At 42.1% G+C, this 23,012-nt stretch overlaps 1 protein-coding gene across 9 annotated transcripts in view; it reads right to left on the bottom strand.

Annotated features, from left to right (window-relative positions):
• Positions 1-23,012, bottom strand: part of OSBPL1A (oxysterol binding protein like 1A) — a 229,920-nt gene that overhangs the window by 69,616 nt on the left and 137,292 nt on the right. For all 9 annotated transcript variants that reach the window (XM_028837998.2, XM_028838000.2, XM_028837999.2 and 6 more), the window contains one exon: positions 9,377-9,539. In XM_028837998.2, the coding sequence (XP_028693831.2) occupies positions 9,377-9,539 (163 nt within the window). The remainder of the gene's footprint in view (positions 1-9,376; positions 9,540-23,012) is intronic.

Genomic DNA, 23,012 nt, shown 5'->3' with positions numbered 1-23,012 from the left:
TCTGCCTCCCCTACGCAAGCGATTCTCATGCCTCAGCCTCCCGTGTACCTGGGACTACAAGCACGTACCACCATGCCCAGCTAATTTTTGAACTTTTAGTAGTGATCGGTTTCACCATGTTGCCCAGGCTGGTCTTGAACTCCTGACCTCAGGTGATCTGCCCACCTTGGCCTCCCAAAGTGCTGGGATTACAGGCATGGACCACTATGCCCCACCGATAATTCAATCTTAAAATTCTGGGTTCTTCAATGTTCCCCCCACATATAAATATCGAAATGTTAGTAGGCAACATATTAATGCCTTAGTCGAAACATGAAGTAATGGGAAGAGGTGCATCCTGCCTCCCATGTGCTAGTTGCAGTGCTTTCTTGCAGGAGGGTGAGGCCACAACACTCGGGCTTTTAGGACAAAAAGGAGAGAGAGGAGGGAGGAACAGGGAGTTGGTAATTAATGGGGATGGAGTTTCAGTTTGGGATGACGAAAAAGTTCTGGAGAGAGATGGTGGTGGTGGTGGTTGCACAGGAAAGTAAAGGTACTTAATCTCACTGCATTGTACACTCAAAAACGGTCATGCTGGACAGTTTATGTTATGTATATCTTACCACAATAAAAACAACAACAAACAAACAAAACCCAGGCAAACATACAAAAAACCTGTCACTAAAAGTCAATGAGCTAGCTGTCATGTTGGATGCATGAACTATATTCTGGTCTGGTTAACTCTTACCTCACTTCCAGGAAAACTGGTCGATTTTTCTAGAGCCATATTTTTTAATGTAGCAGAAGGAAGGTATTTTTACAATATACATAGCTAGATTTCAGACAATGGCAGCCTGCCTTATTCTTTTGATTTTCCCCTTAACAAACATATACGTTTCTATAACAGGCAAAGCCACTCAAAAATTTTAGGATACTTCTGACCCCTGAAAAACAGCATAAAAGATTTATGAAATAGCCCTACATTATTTACTGAACTTTTGATGAGCACTTAGGAAAATCTGTGCAGCCCTGAGTAATGACGGGAAATGGAATACTTGATAAGCACTTATTTGTGGGTGTGTTTATTCTCATCTAGTTCCAAAAGGGTTCAGGTGACTCAGTTGATGATTATATTTTATAGGGAAACCATCAAGCCACGTGCAGTGGTGTGCACCTGTAGTCACAGCTGCTCAGCAGGCTGAGGTGGAGGATCATTTGAGCCCAGAAGTTTGAGACTGGGCAACAGAGCGAGACCCTGTCTCTTAAAAACGTTAAGAAGTGTCAGAATAACACTTTGAAAAACATATATTTTACAAGATAAATGCTCTAGTTTACAGAAGCATTGAAGGTGGACAGAATATTTACCTGATTAGTTCCTCAATTAAAACAGCAGTATTAATAGAATTAAAATTTAAAATCCCACAAAGTTTGCTTTAATGTGATAGCTCTACAATGGCCCAGATCTTTAAAGTTCTTTCTGTTTGTTTGTTTTGAAACAGAGTCTTGCTCTGTCGCCCAGTCTGGAGTGCAGTGGCGTGATCTCAGTTCACTGCAACCTCCGCCTCCTGGATTCAAGCAATTCTCCTGCCTCAGCCTCGCTAGTAGCTGGGATTACAGGCGCCCACCACCACGCCCAGCATTTTTGTATTTTAGTAGAGACGGGGTTTTCCCATGTTGGCCAGGCTGGTCTTGAACTATGGATCTCAAGTGATCCACCCACTTTGGCCTCTCAAAAGTGCTGGGATGACAGGTGTGAGCCACTGCACCTGCTCTCAGATCTTTAAAGTTCTGTCCATGTTAGAACTCAGAATTATTTTAAACACATTCAGATTGAACACAGTCTCCTTTCCCATCAAAATGGAATGGAAGCCAATGAACAGCTATCACTGGGTTAGGGTGACTTTAACTTTACTCTAGAATTAAGAAGATCCTGACCGCTATGCTCTTTTTTTTAAGTGAGTGAGAGAACTTTCCAAGATTTGATTTGTTAATTTTTCCTACTATTAAAAGGCTGAAAGAAGAGGCCATAAAGTTCACAATATAAACATGCCAACAATTCTTGTAAGTTATCCTGATAAGCACTTTCTTATCCTGACCTTTGGAAACCAGCCTGAGAACAAATAGTACACAAAGCAGCAAGATGGGGAAGAACTGTGGATAACGTCCAAGTCACCCTTCCTCCTGTTACTGAAGGCAACAGAAAACAGCCAGGAAACACACACATGCTTAATTTAATACCTTTATTGTTTAGTTTCCCATGTACCAGGCATGTTCTGAAAATGGCCAAAGCAACCCAAGGTACAGCTGAAAATATCAGTGCCAAAGTTTTATTTAGCCTTGAGGTACAACTGCATAAGCTCAGAAATAGCACAGTAAATATGAAGAACACAAAGAAAGTAAACACAACCTAACACATTTAAGGTGAATCATAAACCGAAAACCAGGCTGAGTCCAGAGGGGGCTGCCAAGAGACTGCTACAATAATTTACTAAGGAAGTGAGAAAAGCTTGAAACAGATTCTTGGCAGCAAGCAACAAGAGTCGGAGACGTTCTAGACAGATCCTCTCTGAATGATGTCCAAGGTCAAAATTAGCCAAATGGTAGGGTATTGCTTGTGACAGAGTTTCTTAAAAGTATCGGCTTGTCCCCAAGCAACTAAATCTACTACTGTTTTCTACAACCTGCAAAATCTGCACATGTAATTGAAGATGAGGAGTTACACAAACCATAGTGTGTGGGCTACTGGAAATCTTACATGGATCTATTTTGGGCTACCAAATCCAGAGCTTCCCAATTTGTCTTGTTTCTCAACACTATTTTTAGGAAGGTCACATTATGCATGAACTCTACAAAGAAAACAATTCTAGAACTAAAGGCCAGTTGCAGAACAATCCATAGTTAGAAAACAAAATATTTTCATGTGACTTCATTGTAATAAGTCAACATTTACTAAGTACCTACTACACATCAGGTAAAGTGCAAGTTGCAGAAGCAGTTTGGAAAGATGAATGAGATACGGCTGGTGCCCTCCAAGTGTTCAAGATTTAAAAGATGTACCCTTACGACCGCTGAGAAATGCTAAAACTGGTTGCAATTTCATGGTATAACTATCTATTGGTTTTGCCCATCTACACTATTGGATTTTATGCATTATTCATGCACATTTCAACCAAAATAGCATTAAGGGGAAGGCTTAGCAAGAAAGCCTTTCTGGAGCAACTGCTCTCAACATGTTTCTAAAAAGGAAAATGAACACACAGTAGGAAAAATAATGCGTTCTGAACTTACGGTATTCAAAGAGCCGGAATTTTCCGTGAAACTGCTCTCAGACTGGTATTAAAGAACCACCATCGTGAAATTAGTTCTTTAACAAGCAATAAGTGTTTAAAAAACAACTCCTTAGAAGATTATTAGAGATTCCTGAAATCGCGTACCTTTAGCTTTCTCTCCTTTAACTACTTTTCATCTGCCCCCTCCCTGGTAGCAAGTATCCTATCTCCAACTTGATTGTAAGCCCCTTGGGAACAAACATCATTTTCTAATATTAATACTGTTTCATCCCTCCTTCCTCCTTTGCTGCCCATCCCTACTTTCCCCTACAGAATCCAAAGTGGTGAATATAGATGCATAAAATCACCATGCATTCCTGATTATCTTAGGCTCATTATTGAATACCAATATATTTTTAGGGAAGACAGAAATATCAATGACATTTCTTCAACAACCTGCATTCGACAAACATTTAGAGAACTGATTCTGTGCTACGTACTTCAGGGATGTAAACAGATATGGTCCCTATTATCTCTCTCTCTCTCTCTCTCTTTCTGAGATAGAGTCTCTCTCTGTTGCTCAGGATGGAGTCCAATGGCATGATCTTGGCTCACTGCAACCTCTGCCTCCCAGGTTCAAGCTATTCTCCTGCCTCAGCCTCCCAGGTAGCTGGGATTACAAGCACATGCCACCATGCCTGTATAAAGTCTTTCATATTTTTAGTAGAAACAGGGTTTCACAATGTTGGCCAAGCTGGTCTCGAGCTCCTGACCTCAAGTGATCCACCCGCCTTGGCCTCCCAAAGTGCTGGAATTACAGGTATGAGCCTCTGCGGGGTCCTATTATCTTAGAGATAAAATGCAAGGAGGCTATAAAAGAAGCATAAACCGAAGGAAACACAAAGAATAAACTAATTCTGCCTGGAGGAGTCAGGAAAGGCTACCAGGAGAAGAGATATTTGAGAGCCTTGGTAGACAAAGTAGCATAAAGAAAAAGCAACACTGATAAGGTAGAAATATATACAGAAGAACCACTTTCTTCTTCTATAAAGTATTTCTATAACCTTATTTGCAGAATGGTTTATCCACAGTGGTTTCTCATGAAATCTTTTTGTTTCAATGCGCATGAATGTCTAGCCCCTTTCCCAGGAAGTGTTCCCTTACAGCTATATCCGAAATTTCTCTCGACATAACCACTTCATTCCTTAAACACGCCCACTCCCACACCCACACACAATGAGGACAAAATGTGATGCTTCATTAAATTTATCTCCTTTTAAATAAGTTTACACAACAGAATTTAATCACATTGTGGGAAAAAAAATTCTGTGTGCTTTTAGGGAGCTTTATGAAATGTTTCATCACTGAGCATACTGGAAAAATAATGTTCTCAAGCGATCCCAGGGGGGATCCCAGGGGGCTGGAAAAATTCTTATCCTACACTGCTGGCTCCGCATCAAGGCTTGCTTCACCCACCGTATGAGTAGATTTCCATTGATCTTGCTTATCTGAAAAAGCTTAAAGGGATATGAGAAAGGGAAACAGGAAACCACATGGACTTTAGATCTAATGAAGTTATCCCTTTATTTTAAAGTAACACGAGTTAACAACTTTTTAAAAGATTAAACATTTAGTGAAAATATTTTTTAAATCTTTTAAGAAAAGTAACTTGAAAAATCTTTTTTTTTCATACCTTCTCCATATCAGGATAGGCTTGATTTAATCTATTGTCACGATTTAGGGGTTAAAATTAAGCTTCAAATGAAGTGGAGGTTTGTATACTTTTCCTTGCTCTTATCTAACTGTGCATTCAACTGCCTGGCATCACTACTGCATCTGAGGCCTGGAGGAGGCACCGGTGCAGTAAGTGGAGGGAACAAGGGGACAAGATGAGTGTGAAGAGGCAGTAGGGTCTGAATCATGTCGAGAGCCTTGGAGGTCCGTGAAGGCATCTGAGTTGCATTTTCAGTGCAAGGAGAAACCGCTGAAGAATTCTAGGTGAAGGAATGCGATGATATGATTGGCAACAAAGGATCACTATGGATGGTGCGTACAGGATGAACTTCAGCAGGCCAAGGCTGGGAGCACCAAGATGAGTTAAGAGGCCAGACAAAAGGAGGTGCAGTGCGGGTGACGATAATGAGAGCTAACATCTGCCGGCCCCTTAGGGTGTCTGGCACTGTTTTAAGTACAGATATGCATTAGTTAATTCTTTGCAATGATCCTATGACCCATTTGCAGATGAAGAAATGAGACATAGGAAAGTGAAATAACTTTCCCAAGGGTAGGGGAATTGGTAGAGCTTCGACTGAGCAAGAGCCTTCAGCTTCAGTACCTATACTTTTAACCACTACCCTCCATTAGTAAAACATAGATGAATTCAAGATATGATTTGAAGGCAGAATGGCCAGGCCTTGATTCTATGTCTCACAGGAATGTCACAAATCACTCCTAGTTTCTGGCTTTAGGAGATGAAAGAGGTGCCATTTACAAAAATGAGGCCAACTCAAGGAGAAACAGGATCTGGGAGGAAGAGCAAGCATTTGTTTTTTTGTACATAAAGCTGACAGCTGAATACGTTAAGTCTCTAGCAAGAGATCAAGGTTGGAGATATGAATTTGGGGACTGCGGCAGTCAGGACAAGGGCTTCCCCAAGAAGTCCATGTTCTAATCTCTGGAACCTGTGAATATGTTACCTTTCATAATAAAAGGGACTCTGCAGATATGATTAAGTTACGTATACTGAGATGGGGAGATTATACTGGATCATCTGAGTAGGTCCAATGTAATGCCATGGGTCTTTAAAAAAGGGAAGGAGCAGGGCCAGAGTCACAGACAGTCAGAGAGAGACTGGAAGATACCCCACTGCCAGCTTTTCAGATGGAGGATGGGGCCTTGACCCAAGGAATGCAGGCAGGTCCCTAGAAGCTAGAAAAGGCAAGGAAACAGTCTCTCCTAGAGCCTTTAGAAGAAACACAGCCCTGCGGACACCTTGATGTTGGAACTTCTGACCTCCAAACTGGAACAGAATATATTTGCACTATCTACTAAGCCACTAAGTTTGTGGTGATCTATTGTAGTAGCAATAGCAGACTAATACAGGAATTTTAAGTTAGTATTTAAAGTTTACAATATTGAAAGTGTAGGTGAAGGAAGCAATAACTGAACAAAAGTCTCCTTGAGAAGTCACAAGGAGACGGGTATCAGAACAAATGAGGAAGAGATGGCCTTAATGAGGGGGAACCATTTGTTCTCTTGTAATAGAGTGAAGGAAGAAATGGGGATGGAGGCTGGTGTGTAGAGACTAGAGCGGGAAGATGAAGTCATTCCCACATGATGGCTTTGATGATTTCAATGAATTGAGTGGCTAGGTCAACAGCAAGTCAGCACTTGATAGGGCATCTGACTCTTCATTTTAATGCAGTTTCTACACTGTACCAAATTATTGCAAGATTTTTAGTAGGAAATAGTAGGAGTAGCCACAGAAGGGCTACTATTTTCATGAAAATGTAACAAAACTCAGGTGTGCTACTGAAGGCAAGGAGGAGAAAATGCTTGGCACCTGACCCTCGCTCCATTTCCTATGGCCATGGCAGGATGTGCGGCTGAGCCCAGGCACTCGGACTGAGCCTCAGGATCCTCCTCAACACAGCAATCCACAAAGCAGCAGATACTGCAAAACAATCCGAACTGGCACTTGAGATGAAATGTATTTGCCAATTCTGATCTAGGGACGATGGTTCTTTTTCTCTCTTCCTCCCAGAGAAGATGACTATTAAAATATTACTGAGAAACAGAAAGATAGTGGCTGCCAGACGTCTATCAAGAAGAGAAGGATTAAGGAAACTGTGGCATAATTATATCATGGACTTCTATGCAACCTTGAAAAAGAATGAGCTAGAGCTTATAACACTGACAGGAAAGATTTCTAAGACAAGTTGTCAGGAAAAAGCAAGTCCAGGGCAATTACACTGCTCCTTCCATTCATGACTTAAAAAAAAAAAAAAACTATATATACACAAACACATATATATGTGATGCTCCAAAAAGGTCTGTAGGAGAGTACATCCGGCTGTTAATCAGAACCTCTGAGGAAGAGGAGTGCACGATTAATTGGGATAAGGGGTGAAGAGAATTTCACTGGGTTCTCACATACTTCTATACTGAATTATTTAGAACAAACATGGGGTTCTTAAAAAAATTTTTTTAAAGGTTTTTTTGTTTGCTTGAGACAGGGTCTCATTCTGTGGCCCCCAGGCTGGAGTGCAATGGCACGATTACATCTCACTGCAACCTCTACTTCCTGGGCTTAAGCGATCCTCTCACCTCAGCCTACTGAGTAGCTGGGATTACAGGCGTGCACCACCACACACGGCTAATTTTTGTATTTTTAGTAGACAGGGTTTCACCATGTTGCCCAGGCTGGTCTCGAACTTCTGGGCTCAAGAGATCCTCCCACCTCGGCCTCCCAAAGTGCTAGGATTACAGGTGCTCAGCCACCACCCCTGGCCATAAAGTTTTATTTTTAAAAAAGAACATACAAGATGCGCAACTGAAGTATCTGAGGTCTTTTATATTCCAAGCTGTATGCATTTAAACCTAGAATCCCTCTTGCAATTTTCCTTTTTGGATGCTCTCCATAGAGGAAGCACCGCTGGACTGGCCTCAGGGTAGATGTGTAATAAATGTCAGCAGTCTTAAGTGTCACTCATTCTCCCTCCGACCTCCCTCAGACAGGCTAAAAATACTTCCCTTGCCTTGTCACTCATTCCATCGATCTCAAATCCTACCTTCTCTTCCCAACACGAGTCACTCTGTTCACAAATCCTGTATTTAATTGTATTTAATTGACAGCCCATCATCATTATAATCTTATTTGTCCAATTGTTCCCAAATCTAGCTATGAAAATTACTTCTTCCCTTTACTTCTAGCAAACCTCTATTAATGTTCCTATTTGTCTTAATCAATTAATCACTTCCCCGTCAATCTACATTCTACCAACATCATTTTCCATGTCCTGTATTATACCATTTTCTTTAACTTCCTTAACCTAATCTTCAGTCTTCATCTCTCCTCTCACCATGCTTCCTCTCTTTCATTTCCTATTATGAATTTGATCCTTCACTTCCAAAACACCAAGACTTCTTGTGTCTGTGATCAAGTGTTGTGAAACTCAGTAACTGTATATGCTCACCTATTATATATGCATTTCATTTTCTCCCATACAACAATTAATTTTTCTCAGTCCCACTGATCTCCAACCACCCTTTCCATGTTCCTTTCCCTTCTCCCACCCACACCTGCCTCAAAAAATTTGAAAGTAAATTCCAAAAAGGTCAAAACTACTTAGCAGTACCTCCTCTCATCCTCAAATCTCCACGTGCATTCCCCATTTTTTAGCACTGAGTACCACCAGGCACTGTTCTAACCACTATCTAAACAGAGAAACTCATTTAGTCATCACACACCTGCTGAAATGGACACGACAATTACCCCATTTTAAATATGCAGAAACTATGAACAGAGGGGTCATGGAACAAGCCCCAGGTCACACAGCTGGCTACTGACAGAAGCTCTGGAGTCCATGCTCCTTGCAGAAATGCTATGCCGCGCTTTAGCGTGTGTTTCTGAGGCAAAGTCAAACACCTCCTCTTCTCTGCTCCAGACACATGGTGGTCTCATCTCTACTGTGGCACTTAGCATACTGTGCTATCACCAAGCACTTGCGCTTGGTTACCTGTATTCTTTATATAAAGACCTCTTTGAAGACAGAAACTGTCTGTCTGTCTCTCCTTACAATATGTGCTAATGCCTGGTACTAGGAAATGGTCACCCAGTAAAGGACAAATCAAATGTGGGCAGTTTTAACAGCATTCTAACCCTAGCCTAGAATACATCTTCCGTACAGGCAGACTGTGATGAATTTCATTCCAAACTTTCAGACTCCAGCCTTAATAACACGACACACAAAAAATCTGAGGAGCTATATGGATACATAGCTATCTGTTTACTCCAGGAAACTCAAGGTGACATCTGCTCTAAGGTGGTGGACTCAAGGGGACATTGCTCATTTAGGTGGTGGACTCTTAAATCACCAACACTGAAGAGGGAAGGATCCCAGAGTTACCTGACAGCGCATCATAGAACTCGTCCTCGCTAAGGATGCTGGTAGGTGGAGAGCCTTTCACCAGAGACTGCTCTAATTCATGATGTTCAGTGGCCAGCGTCTCCAGCGCTTCTGACAAGATTTTGTTTTTTTCTTGCTCTTGTTCCAATTTAAAATTCTTCACCTAGGAGAAAACAGGTACATAAAAAAGACTTCAGAGTGACAGGAGACACAGACTTACTCAGAGGATGTGAAAATTAATTGCTTTTGATCCAGTTCAATTGCAACATCAGAAACGAAAACAGTCGTGTCGCATGCACACGGATGAATGAGCAAAATTATTAAACTAATTTTATTCTTCCCATGGGGCCTTTTCTCACAACAGCTTAGCTAATGAAAATAGATTAAGAACTAGCAAACAAATTCAGCTCAAATGATCAGGATCCTGGTATAAGAACATCAGTCAATTCAGAAATCATATAAATTTTTTTTAAACATAAAGAATCTCTCTCTCAACATTAAGTACTCAGTTAATAAAAACAGTTTCAGCAAGTCTTTGAACAAAAATTTTTAAAAATTCTAAATATTAAAAAGCAAACTACATCAAAGTATAAAATATAATCCCTCAGTTTACTCCCAAAATAGTTGGTAATAGTTGGTATATCAAATGAAGGAAAACAGGTTGTGTGGTAACGACTATAAACATTCTATTTTTCATTTTTCTCTTTTTCTTTTTTTTTTTTTTTTGAGACGAAGCCTCATTTTGTCACCTAAGCTGGAGTGCAGTGGTATGATCTCGACTCTGCAACCTCCGCCTCTTGGGTTCAAGCTATTCTCCTGCCTCTGCCTCCTGAGTAGCTGTGATTACAGGTGTGCACCACCACACCTGGCTAATTTTTGTATTTTTAGTAGAGACAGGGTTTCACCATGTTGACCAGGCCAGTCTTGAACTCACGACCTCAAGTGATCTGCCTGCCTCGGCCTCCCAAAGTGCTGGGATTACAGGCGTGAGCCACCATGGCTGGCCTATTTTTCATTTTCCAATTCCATATTTTGGTTTCAACTCCACATTTTACCTTTAACTTAGTATACTAAAAAAATCAAAAGATTATCAAAAAGGCAAAGCCTGGTTTGATTTTTTACCGTTTGAAGTTACAATCTATTCCTCCTATCTAATGCAAGAGCATCTGAACCTTTGTGGTTGACCAAAACCCTCTAGAATTCAAGTCACCTAATCCTTAAAATACAGTATGTACTGGATTTGATAGGGACAGTTTTGCCTATTTTCTTATCAGTAGTCTGGAAATCACTACTATTCCTTAATCTTGCTGAATTTCCAGAGCCAATGTGCACTATAGACAAACAGGAGGCAGAAAAGCAGGGATCCAGTGGTAGGTAGCAGCAGCGTCTTCTCAGAAGTCTTTTGTTCCTTAGTTTCCTGTCCTATAAAATAAGAGGTTTCTGCTATCACCTATTAATCTAATCAGAAGTCTTCAACTCAGTCATCTTCAAACTGCTTTTTTTCCTACTTAACAGCAGAACCTATTTCTCAACTGTAATCCCAGCATATAAAATAGATGTTTTTGAAAGCATTTGTGCACTGGGTGACATCGAATGGAGCAGAAGCCCAACTCCTTTGACTTTCCCCTCCCCTCCCAGCGGTCCCCTCCAGGGAACAAACGCAGGTGGTATCCCAACAGTTTGAAAAACACATGGTACTGGTACCAAAACAGATACATAGACCAATGGAACACAACAGAGGCCTCAGAAGTAACACCACACATCTACCACCATCTGATATTTGACAAACCTGACAAAAACAAGCAATGGGGAAAGGATTCCCTATTTAATAAATGGTGTTGGGACAACTGGTTAGCCATATGCAGAAAACTGAAACTGGACCCCTTCCTTACACTTTATACAAAAATTAACTCAAGATGGATTAAAGACTTAAACATAAGACCTAAAACCATAAAACTGTAGAAGAACACCTAGGCAACACCATTCGGGACACAGGCATGGGCAAAGACTTCATGATTAAAACACCAAAAGCAACGGCAACAAAAGTCAAAATTGACAAATGGGATCTAATTAAACTAAAGAGCTTCTGCACAGCAGAAGAAACTATCATCAGAGTGAACAGGCAACCTACAGAACAGGAGAAAATCTTTGCAATCTATCCATCTGACAAAGGGCTAATATCCAGAATCTACAAGGAACTTAAATTTACAAGAATAAAACAACTCCATCAAAAAGTGGGCAAAGGATATGAAGAGACACTTCTCAAAAGACGACATCTATGCGGCCAAAAACATGAAAAAAAGCTCATTATCACTGGTCGTTAGAGAAATGCAAATCAAAACCACAATGAGATACCATCTTACTCCAGTTAGAATGGCGATAATTAAAGAGTCAGAAAACAACAGATGCTGAAGAGGATGTGGAGAAATAGGAATGCTTTTCTCTGTTGGTGGGAGTGTAAATTAGTTCAACCATTGTGGAAGACAATGTGGTGATTCCTCAATGATCTAGAACCAGAAATACCATTTGACCCAGCAATCTCATGCTGACTATATACCCAAAGGAGTATAAATCATTCTCCTATAAAGACACATGCACACATATGTTTACCGCAGCAATATTCACAATAGCGAAGACTTGGAACCAACCCAAATGCCCACCAATAATAGACTGGATTAACAAAATGTGGCACATATACATCATGGAATACTATGCAGCCATAAAAAAGATTGAGTTCATATCCTTTGCAGGGACATGGATGAAGCTGGAAATTATCATTCTCAGCAAATTAACACAGGAACAGAAAACCAAACACTGCATGTTCTCACTCATAAGTGGGAGTTGAACAATGAGAACATACGGACGCAGAGAGGGGAATACCACACACTGGGGCCTGTTGAGGGGGTGGGGGGCTAGGGGAGGGAGAGCATTAGGAGAAATACCTAATGCAGATGACGGGTTGACGGGTGCAGGAAACCACCATGGCACGTGTGTACCTATGTAACAAACCTGCATGTTCTGCACATGTATCTCAGAACTTCAAGTATAATTTAAAAAAAGAAAAAAAGATTCAGTTAGGAAAAAAAGAAAAGAAAAGAAAAGAAAAGCACTGGATGGAGGGACATCCAAAACCTTCCCTAGGTCAAACTTTCCATCTTGAGGTTTTGGGAACTGTGGCCTCTCTCACAAATCCTGCATTACTCACACTTCGAAATTTAACCCTTTCACCTCTTGACAGTCCCTCTCCCATGCTCCTCCCCATGGCCCCCAAGGATGAAGGCTCTTCTCTGTTCTGGGACCCTGAGTTCCCGCCAGCTACACATCAGGTACAACACTCTAAGGTCCTAAAATACAGTTTTACTGAAATGTTAAGTTCATGGTGGAAACAGGGTTAAACCGAAGTTCCAGTCCTCGGGCACTTAAGTGTTTATCAATACGGCAGGCAGATTATTATTATTACAGCTGTGATAATGAAATAAAAATCGCAATAAATGGCAAGCAATCAAGATCAGAAGAGACATGAAAAACTGAAAAACAAATTACATATAACTACAATTTTTAGAAAATCTGAAAAATACTTGCAAATATTCCTATAATCTAAATTGTATCTCCAGAAGAGGAAATAAGCATACTAAGGCTACAGTCAACTCAAAAAAATAAAAATAAAAATAAAAAAGCTGTCCTACCTCCATCAGATGGGTTAAACAACTCATTTCTCTATTACATAAACAAGGACTACACGAGGCAAGCAGATCACTTGAAGTCAGGAGTTCGAGACCAGCCTGGCCAACACAGTGAAACCCTGTCTCTACTGAAAATACAAAATTAGCTGGGCACAATGGCAGGAGACTGTAATCTCAACTACAGAAGACTGGGGCAGAAGAATCGCTTGAACCTGGAGGTGGAGGTTGCAGTGAGCCGAGATCACACCATTGCACTCCAGCCTGAGCAACAGAGCAAGATTCCATCTCAAAAACATAAAAAATAAAAAATAAGGACTACAAAACTGAGCAATGTCCAAAATGATCCTTTCTTTGAAAAGATCTCTCAGCACTGTTATATTTGTAGATTCTAAAATCAACACTGCAAGAAAATCCAAATTCTTCACCCCTGCCTACCGCATCTTTCACCTTTTTAGCTTTTCCAATATCAAAATGTAAATGTGCTGTTGACACCATATCTTTAAATATAAGAATTAACTAAAGTATCCTATTTAACGAGTACATACATTTTAATATCTAAATTCATCCAGATTTCAGCAAGTAGCAAGATAAATGACAGAGGCCCATAAATATCCAGTCCCCTAAAAAAAAACTTATTCAAAATACAATCTATCCTTCACCCACCTAAAATAATCATCACTTTGCTGCTGCCACATTCACATCTGTTCTCACTTGTTCTTAAGAGAGAGTAAAAGGGGTTGCAAACAGGAGAGGAAGAGACTGGGGCTCTAACCACATTCTATTTCTTACTTTGTTTTCATCTTTCAATTGATCTGAGTGTACTTTTATTAGTTTCAAGCCTAACAGGATTTTCTGCACTGAAGATACCTTATTATAAAATAGCCACAAAATGGCAATTTCTCCCGTCATGTAAGTGATATAGATGAGAGAGTAACTACACATCACAGAAAATGCACTGGTAATGAGCTTTCTTGTTACTTTAGAGAAACATCTGAAGGCATGCTTAAGTGCCATTAGTACTTTTTGGTCAGAAGGATCACTGAAACGATGTAATTCCAGATCCTCTACAATCTCAACATTTCAGAACACCCAGGGGAAATCCTGCATTAAAAAAATTGGTGTAGAACTGCTAAGAAAGATATGCAAAGTGCAACTTCATAAAATATTCACCTTATTTTTGAACTGTTTCCAAATTCTTAGTTGCAAGCTTAGAAACTATGCTGTAACAGAAATAGTGCCTTTTGCGCAATCTCTTAATGTGTTTGTAATTCCAGGCACAATGCTTCACTTATATTACGTATCAATATGTGAATATTGATTACTAGATTTTTAAAATTCTCAAACTGTAATAATCATCCTAGTTATTACTAAAAGAATAAATAACCTCCTTCACAGAAACTAGTGGGTCACAACAGATGTGTTTATAATTATTAGATTATAATTGTATATGTGTTTATACATTAGAACTTTTCTAGAATAAGGCTGACATTTTACCTTTCAAATTTGCATATGGAATATACACCCTCAGTCCAATGACTTTCCCATGACAAAAATCAACATACATTCAAGTGAACAAAAATGCTTAAATTTTTATTAAGAAAAGCCTAAGGACTGAACCACCATATGCTTAACAGTAAACATACGCATTGATCTGTGTCTGTAGCCCCTTAAAGTACAAATGTAAGCTTTTCCAGTAATCTGTCTCCTCAAACCACTTCAATATGGCAGTCTCTCATTTCACTCCCTTTCAGGCCAGAAGGCAAAATCCATAGTGACTACTTCCAAAGCGAATGGGTGCCAGCAAGAGAATGCAGTTTTGAACACAGTCTTGTGCTAACCAGCTACGACACATTCATCTACACTCTCCTTCTAGAAAGTGCCCCGTTACTCACCTGTGTTTCACAGGGGTTACCTAAGGCACAGTAATTCAATCTGGCAAAGACACAGCACTAAGTGGGGAATACATGATTAGTATTCACAGAACACTGCACGTAATCAGCCAGTTATAAGATGGGTACAATTATGGCCTTGACAGCCAGTCTTTCAATCGGCCTCACTCTGGTCAGTTCAACAGGATGAGCTTTACTCTTTCCTCTTTGCTACTGCATGGATGGCTACAATTAACAAAATGTGTTAGTTTAAGACTGAAATATTAGATTTTTTTTTTTTTTCTGAGACAGGGTCTTGCTCTGTCAACCACGCTGGAGTGCAGGTATGCCATCATGGCTCACTGCAGCCTCAAGCAATCCTCTTGGCTCAAGTGATCCTCCTGCTTTGGCCTCCCGAGTAGCTAGAACTAAAGGCATGCACCACCATGCCTAGCTAATTTTTTTTTTCGGTAGAGATGGGTCTCCTTGTGTTGCACAGGCTAGACTCAAACTCCTAGCCTCAAGTGATCCTCCTGCCTCTGCCTCCCAAAGTGCTGAGACTATAGGTGTGGGCCATTGCACCTGGCTGATCCCTATTTCTGTGGCTAGAGGATCAACAATGTTCTCCCTTCAAAACTGTTTTCAAGGTATGTGCTTTTAGGTGACCCCCTGCTATTGACACACAGCTGATAAAAAGTATGGGTCTGATGATTCACAGCTAGTAAGAGCGCTTCTGCACACAAGTCTGACTATTATATTGTTTAGGTGGAGGAGGATGGAGCTCCCATGTGGATGCGAATGGTCAATAATTACTTCTAAAACCATGGCCAGGCTGAATCACTCTCTCACTCCAGGGTCCAGGGAAGTGAAGCTTTGACCTCCTGTCTCAGGCAGGATCAAGCATGGACATATATCTTCATGATGGTATAGTATACTCTTGCTTTGTTTCATAGATCTACAAAACTGTCTTTGCTCACATTAAATTTCAGGGTTTTCATTGACTCTCCAACGTCCTCCTTCCATCCCATCTCATCACTGCCTCTTCAAATGCAATTGATTTCCCCATGCTCCTGAAACCTTTTTCAGTCCTTCCTAGCACTAAACAATGACACTCATTTAAGAATAAAAATTCAGGGGCCAGGCACAGTGGCTCACGCCTGTAATCTCAGAACTTTGGGAGGCCGAGGCAGGTGGATCAACCGAGGTCAGGAGTTCAAGACCAGCCTGACCAACATGGCAAAACCCCGTCTCTACTAAAAATATACAAAAATTATCCAGGCGTAGTGGCAGGCGCCTGTAATCCCAGCTACTTGGGAGGCTGGGGCAGGAGAATTGCTTGAACCTGGGAGGCAGAGGTTGTGGTGAGCCAAGATCACGCCACTTTACTCCAGCCCAGGCGGCAAGAGTGAAACTCCATCCTGAAAAAAAAAAAAAAGAATAAATATTTAAGAATAAAGACTAAATTCAGAACTAAGAATAAAGCCACCTAAGGGACTAAGGCAGCTTGACATGGTGAGAGGAAACTGAGGTGAATAAGGGATGTGCACAGAGGGCTGCAAACCACAGCTGAAACTCTGGCTTTGACTCTGAGTGAAAAGGGAAGCCAGTGGAGGAAGGGCAGAAGTAACATTATTTAATTTACTTTTTAATATGATCCCCGTGGTTATAATGCTGAAAAGGGGATGGAGGAGACAAGAGTAGAATAAAAGAAGATCCCAGCTGGGCACAGTGGCTAATACTTGTAATCCCAACACTGTAGGAGGCAGAGGTGGGTGGACCACTGGAGGCCAGGAGTTCGAGACCAGCCTAACCAACATGGTTTCACCTCTACTAAATATACATCTCTACTAAAAATACAAAAATTAGCCAAGCATGGTGGTACATGCCTGCAATCCCAGCTAGTTGGGAGGCTGAGGCAGGAGAATCGCTTGAACCCGGGAGGCGGAGATTGCAGTGAGCCAAGATCGCACCACCGCACTCCTGGGTAACAGAGTGAGACTCTGAAAAACAAGATCCCTTCGGAGGTTACTTCAATAACTAGAATAAGAGATGGGTAAGAGATAGCAAGAGGAGTGATGAGAAGTCAGATTCTGGATATATTTTGAAGGCTCAAATGATTTGCTGACTGACTATGTGATATAAGAAAAAAGGGAAATCAAGGATGACACCATGTTTTGGCTTGGGCAACTACAAGGACTGTGTCTCAAAAAAAAAATAAAGTTTTTAAAATTAGATTTTAAAAATATAAATAAAATTAAAAGACTAGATAGCATCATTAAGGGAGAAAATGAGACAGAAATGTGAAGAAAGCCATGGACTGAATCCTAGTAGAAATGCTGAGAAAGAGTCAGCAAAGGAAACAAAAAAAAAGAGAGAGAGAGAGAGGTATACCAGTTGTGTGTGGTGTCCTGGAAGCCTCAAAGAGGTATTTCAAGGAGGAAAAAGTGATTAACTGTCAAACACTGATGAGAGATCAACTGCTTCGAGAACTAAGACAAGACCACTGTACTGGCGACGAGAAGGTCAACAGTGAACTTGACAATGGCAGTTTCAGTGAAGGGTTGCAAGGATGGTGGAGGCGATGTCCTGTGGGTCAAGTGAGACAAGATAGAGCAAGTACAGCCTATTCTTAAGAAGGTTTTTCTTAGACAAGAAGTGTTTGTTTATTTGTTTGAGACAGGATCTTACTCTGTCACCCAGGCTGGAATGTAGTAGTGTGATCTCAGCTCACTGCAACCTCTGCCTCCCAGGCTCAAGTGATCCTCCCACCTCAGCCTCCTGAGGAGCTGGGACTACAGGAGCACATCACCATGCCTGGCTAATTTTTTTTGTATTTTTTTTTAAATAGAGACAGAGTTTTGCCATGTTACCCAGGTTGGTCTTGAACTCCCAGACTCCAACAATCCACCTACTTTGCCCTCCCAAAGTGCTGGGATTACAGTCATGAGCCACACCACGCCCAGCCTACAAGAGGATGCTGGTTACAGAGGTTAAAAACTAAAAAAAGAATAAAATTTTTTTTTTTTTTTTTTTTTTGAGACAGAGTCTCGCTTAGTCGCCCAGGCTGGAGTGCAATGGCGCGATCTCGGCTCACTGCAAGCTCCGCCTCCCGGGTTCACGCCATTCTCCTGCCTCAGCCTCCCGAGTAGCTGGGACTACAGGCGCCCGCCACCTCGCCCGGCTAATTTTTTGCATTTTTAGTAGAGATGGGGTTTCACCGTGTTAGCCAGGATGGTCTCGATCTCCTGACCTCGTGATCCGCCCGCCTCGGCCTCCCAAAGTGCTGGGATTACAGGCGTGAGCCACCGCGCCCGGCCAAGAATAAAATTCTTTAACAAAAATAATTTTTGCTCAAAAAAGGAGGAGAAAGGTAGAGCAGTTGCTGAAAAGGGTTGTGGGGTCAATGAAGTTTTCATTATGGAAGACAACACAGACTGCTTTTACACGGATAGGAAAGGTTCAACTGAAATGGGATTATGCTTGCAGAAGTGAGAGGGGAGAATTGCTGGAATAATGTTCTTGACTTTATCAAAAAGGGAGAAGATCTAATCCACCAGTATACAGTTGGTCTCTGCTAAAGGCTCAGACAGTCCATCCATCTCCTTGCAGGAGAAATGCAGTGAGTATGTACACAGATTCAGACAGGTGGGTATGTGTAACCAAGTTTTCTTCTAATTGCTTCTGCTATCTCAGAGCATATAAGGAATACAGAGAATAAGAAACAGATGAAGATGTCCTCAACCTTACTGATTCCAACAGATGATAAAGTAAGAAGCCTCTAGTCTCTTGACTTTATATGAAAGTTCATCCTGAGATTAGAAATGAAATGAGTCTCAAGGCCCTACAAAGCCTCATGAATACTAACTTGATCAACCCATTTTCCCATTGGTTATAGTTGACTGTGACTGGCCTGTGGCACCACGAAAAATGCCCCTTTCTTACAGGCATTGCCATCTTCTTCAATCTGGTTCAAGCAAAGAAAAGGAAATCCCACTCAGAATGACCTCTGCCTATCTCTACACTCAAGCTCCTCCATGGGAAAGAAGATAAGAACTTACCTAGTTTTTGACGTACTGACCATGCTAAAAATAAAATGGCCTCAATGAAGCTTGTTCAGTATCACCTTCTGCTAACAATCTGTTAGGTCAATTACTTCCAAACTATATCTTCAGACATTTAAATCAGGGTAGAATTTGGAGATAACCCCAAATCGAGGACAGAGCCCCTAAATACTTGGGGTAACAGAAGAAAGATTTGGTAAATAAATGGGGCATTTTATAAGCAAGGTGATAATGATACTTGGAAGAATCAATATAAGCCCAGAATATTTGACACTTATTTTTCCAGAATGATTTAAAAATAACTTCTCATAAAATCAATGGAAGACAAGTACTGAACACAAACGACAATTTAACAAGTAAGTTTTAGTTTTTACGTGTCTTTTATAAAGCAGATAAGATGAACGCATCTTCTGAAACAAAAGCAGTGTTCACTCCCACAGTATGTACCAATAGTGGATTCAATACACATTTACTCCAATGGTTTGTTAATGGCTCTGGCATTTAAAATAATTTGATGCAAGTCTCACAACAGTTTGCTCTTCAACTGCAAAGCTGAACCACTTCTTGCTGGTTATAACTCTCACATAAGGAACTTCCACAAAAATTTAAAATTTCCATTACCATGTACAGTTTACAATCCAGAAGTAGCACTTATAGGATTATATTCCTAAAAGTACTATGCACGTCCATTTGTAATTTCCAAATTATTTCAGATTATGGTATAATGTATTTAAAAATTCGAAAGGGTTTTATGTATCATCATGTAAATTAAAGAACAATGTGGGCAGAGCAAGATGGCAGAATAGAAGATTACACCCTTTGTACCCCTCATAGGAACACCAAATTGTAACAAGTATCTGCACACAGAAAAGCACCATCACAATGACCAAAAATCAGGTGAGCAATCACAGTACCTGGTTTCATATCTCTGAAAAAGGTATTGAGGAAGGTCCAACAGACAGTACTGAATCACCAACACCAACCCTCCCCTATCCCCTGACAACAGCTGTACAGCATGGAGAGTTTCGGCACTTGCAGAGTACACCAACTGGGGGACATTACATTGAACTCATTGCTCCCCTGTCATACTGGAGAGCAAAGCCAGGCTGGGCTCAGCCAGCACCAGCACACACAGGAGCATTTGGACCAGCCCTAGCAGAGGATCACCCATCTTAGTGGTCAGAACTTGAGTTTGTTGGCAAGCTTCACCACCCACAGCCAAAGTGCTCTGGGGTCCTAGGTAAACCTGAAAGGCAGTCTAGGACACATGGACTGCAATTCCTAGGCAACTTCTAATGCTGGGCTGGGCTGACAGCCAGAGGACTAGGTGGCACCTGACCTAGGAAGTCACCGGCCGAGGTGGCTAAAGGAGTGATTGCACCATCCTTCCCCGAACCCCAGGCAGCACAGCAGGCAGCAATGAAAGTGTCTCTTTGCTTTTGCTTAAGGAGAGGAGGGCGAAGAGTAGAGAGGACTTTGTCATGCATCTAGGATGCCAGTTCAGCCAGCCATAGCAAGACAGGCCACTGGGCAGAATCAGGCAGGCCTTAGCTCTCAGACTATGTTTCTTTTTTTCTTCTTTTTTTTTTTTTTTTTGAGATGGAGTCTCACTCCGTCGCCCAGGCTGGAGTGCAGTGGTGTGATCTCGGCTCACTGCAACCTCTGCTTCCCAGGTTCGAGCAATTCTCGTGCCTTAGCCTCCCAAGTAGCTGGAATTACAGGTGCGCGCTACCACGCCCAGCTAGTTTTATAATTTTAGTAGACACAGGGTTTCGCCATGTTGGCCAGGCTGGTCTCGAACTCCTGACCTCAGGTGATCCACCCGCCTCAGCCTCCCAAAGTCCTGGGATTACAGGCGTGAGCCACTGCGCCCAGCCTCCAGACGACATTTCTAGACACATCCGGGGCCAGAAGGGAATCCACTGCCTAGAAGGAAAGGACCCAGTCCTGGCAGCATTTATCACCTGCTAACTGAAGAGCCTTTGGGCCCTGAATAACCAGCAGCGATACCAGGTACTACACTGAGGGCTTTGGGTGAGTCTGGAGACTTGCTGGCTTCAGGTGAGACCCCATATATCACCAGCTGTGGTGGCTATGGCCAAAGACTCCTTCTCTTTGAAAAAAGCAGAGGGAAAAGTAAAGGGACTTTGTCTTGCACCTTAGGTACCAGCTTGGCCACAGTGGGACAGAGCAACAAGCAGGCTCTCGGTGTCACAGAATCCAGGCCTAGGTTCATGGACAACATTTCTGGACCTGCCCTGGGCCAGAGGGGAGCCCAGTGCCCTGAAGGGTGAGTCCCAGGCCTGGTAGCATTCACCGCAAGCTGATGAAAGAGCCCGTGGGCTTTAAATGAACATCACAAGTGGCCTGGCAGAACTCCCCCATGGCCAGTGGCAGTGGTGCTCACAGGGAGAGGCTCCTCTGCCTGTGGAAAGGGGAGGGAAGAGCGGGAAGGACTTTATAATGGGGTTTGAGTGTCAGCTTAGCCACGGTAGAATAGGACATCAGGCAAATTTCTAAGGTTTTGGATTCCAATCCCTGGCTCCCAGAAAACATCTCTGACCTACTTGGGGCCTGGGGAAACTTGTCACCCTGAAAGGAAGAACAAAAGCTAGCTGGCTTTGCCACCTGGTGACTAGGTAGATCCCTGAGGTCTTGAGTGACCACAGGCGGTAGACAGCTAGTGGTTACAGTGGGCCTTAAGACCCACTGTGGTGCTGGCTTCAGGTCTAACCTGACACAGTCCTCGTGGTGGTGGCCACAGGGGTGTTCGCAACACTATACCCCCAGTTCCAGGTGGCTCAGCAAAGAGAGAGAGAGAGACTGCGGGCGGAGGATTACCCAGGTGCCGAGGCAAGAGACTGAAAGCACAAACTGTTTCAGTATAATAAAGAAAACAGTTAAAATAAAAATAGTCATAATACAAATTAGACATAGAGATGATCATGGACAATTATCAATTATTATAAACATTATTAATCATTAGCTTTTAATATTACTCTTCGTTGCATTACTAATACAACCTAGGAATAACTGTGGGGTATGGGGTCAGGTGCTGAAGGGACATTGTGAGAAGTGACCTAGAAGACAAGAGGTGAGCCATCTGTCACGCCCACATAAGGGCCGCTTGAGGGCTCCTTGGTCAAGCGGTAATGCCAGTGTCTGGGAAGGCACCCGTTACTTAGCAGACCGCAAAAGGGAGTCTCCTTTCCTTGGAGGAGTCAGGGAACATGCTGCTCCACCAGCTTCTTGCGGGAGGCTGCATATCATCCAGGCCTGCCCGCAGTCATCCGGAGGCCTAAACCCCTCCCTGTGGTGCTGTGCTTCAGTGGTCACACTCCTTGTCCACTTTCATGCTCCTCCCATACTCCTGGTTCCTCTTTAAAATTCGTAGTAGATAGCGGTAGAAGAAATAGTGAAAGTCTTAAAATCTTTGATCTTTCTTATAAGTGCAGAGAAGAAAACGCTGACGTATGCTGCCTTCTGTCTCTGCTTTGGCTACCTAAAAGGGAAGGGCCCACTATCCTGTAATCACGTGACTTGCTTCACCTTGTCAATCACTTAGAAGATTCACCCTCCTTACCCTGCCCCCTTGTCTTGTATGCAATAAATATCAGCGAGCCCAGCCGCTCAGGGCCACTACCAGTCTCTGTGTCTTGATGGTAGTGGTCCCCCCCGCCCAGCTGTTTTCTCTTTATCTCTTTGTCTTGTGTCTTTATTTATTACAAGCTCTCGTCTCCACACACCGGGAGAACACCCGTTAAGCCACATAGGGCTGGACCCTACAAGACTCTGTTTGGGAGAAAATAAGGAAAAAGAATAAGAGTGTCTGCCTGGTAACCCAGAGAATTCTTCCAGATCTTATCCAAGACCACCAAGGCAGTACCTCTACAAGTATGGAGAAACCACATCATTATTGGGCTTGGGGCCCAAGTCCCTTCGAATACCTGGAAAGCCTTCTCAAGAAGGACAGGAACAAACAAGCCCAGACTGTGAAAACTACAATAAATGCCTAACTCTTCAA

The sequence above is a fragment of the Macaca mulatta genome, chromosome 18 (assembly GCF_049350105.2).
Source record: "Macaca mulatta isolate MMU2019108-1 chromosome 18, T2T-MMU8v2.0, whole genome shotgun sequence".
In the NCBI taxonomy this organism is placed as follows: Eukaryota; Metazoa; Chordata; class Mammalia; order Primates; family Cercopithecidae; genus Macaca; species Macaca mulatta.
Note: the sequence above shows the minus strand (reverse complement) of the source record. Positions and strands in the feature narration are given on the sequence as shown.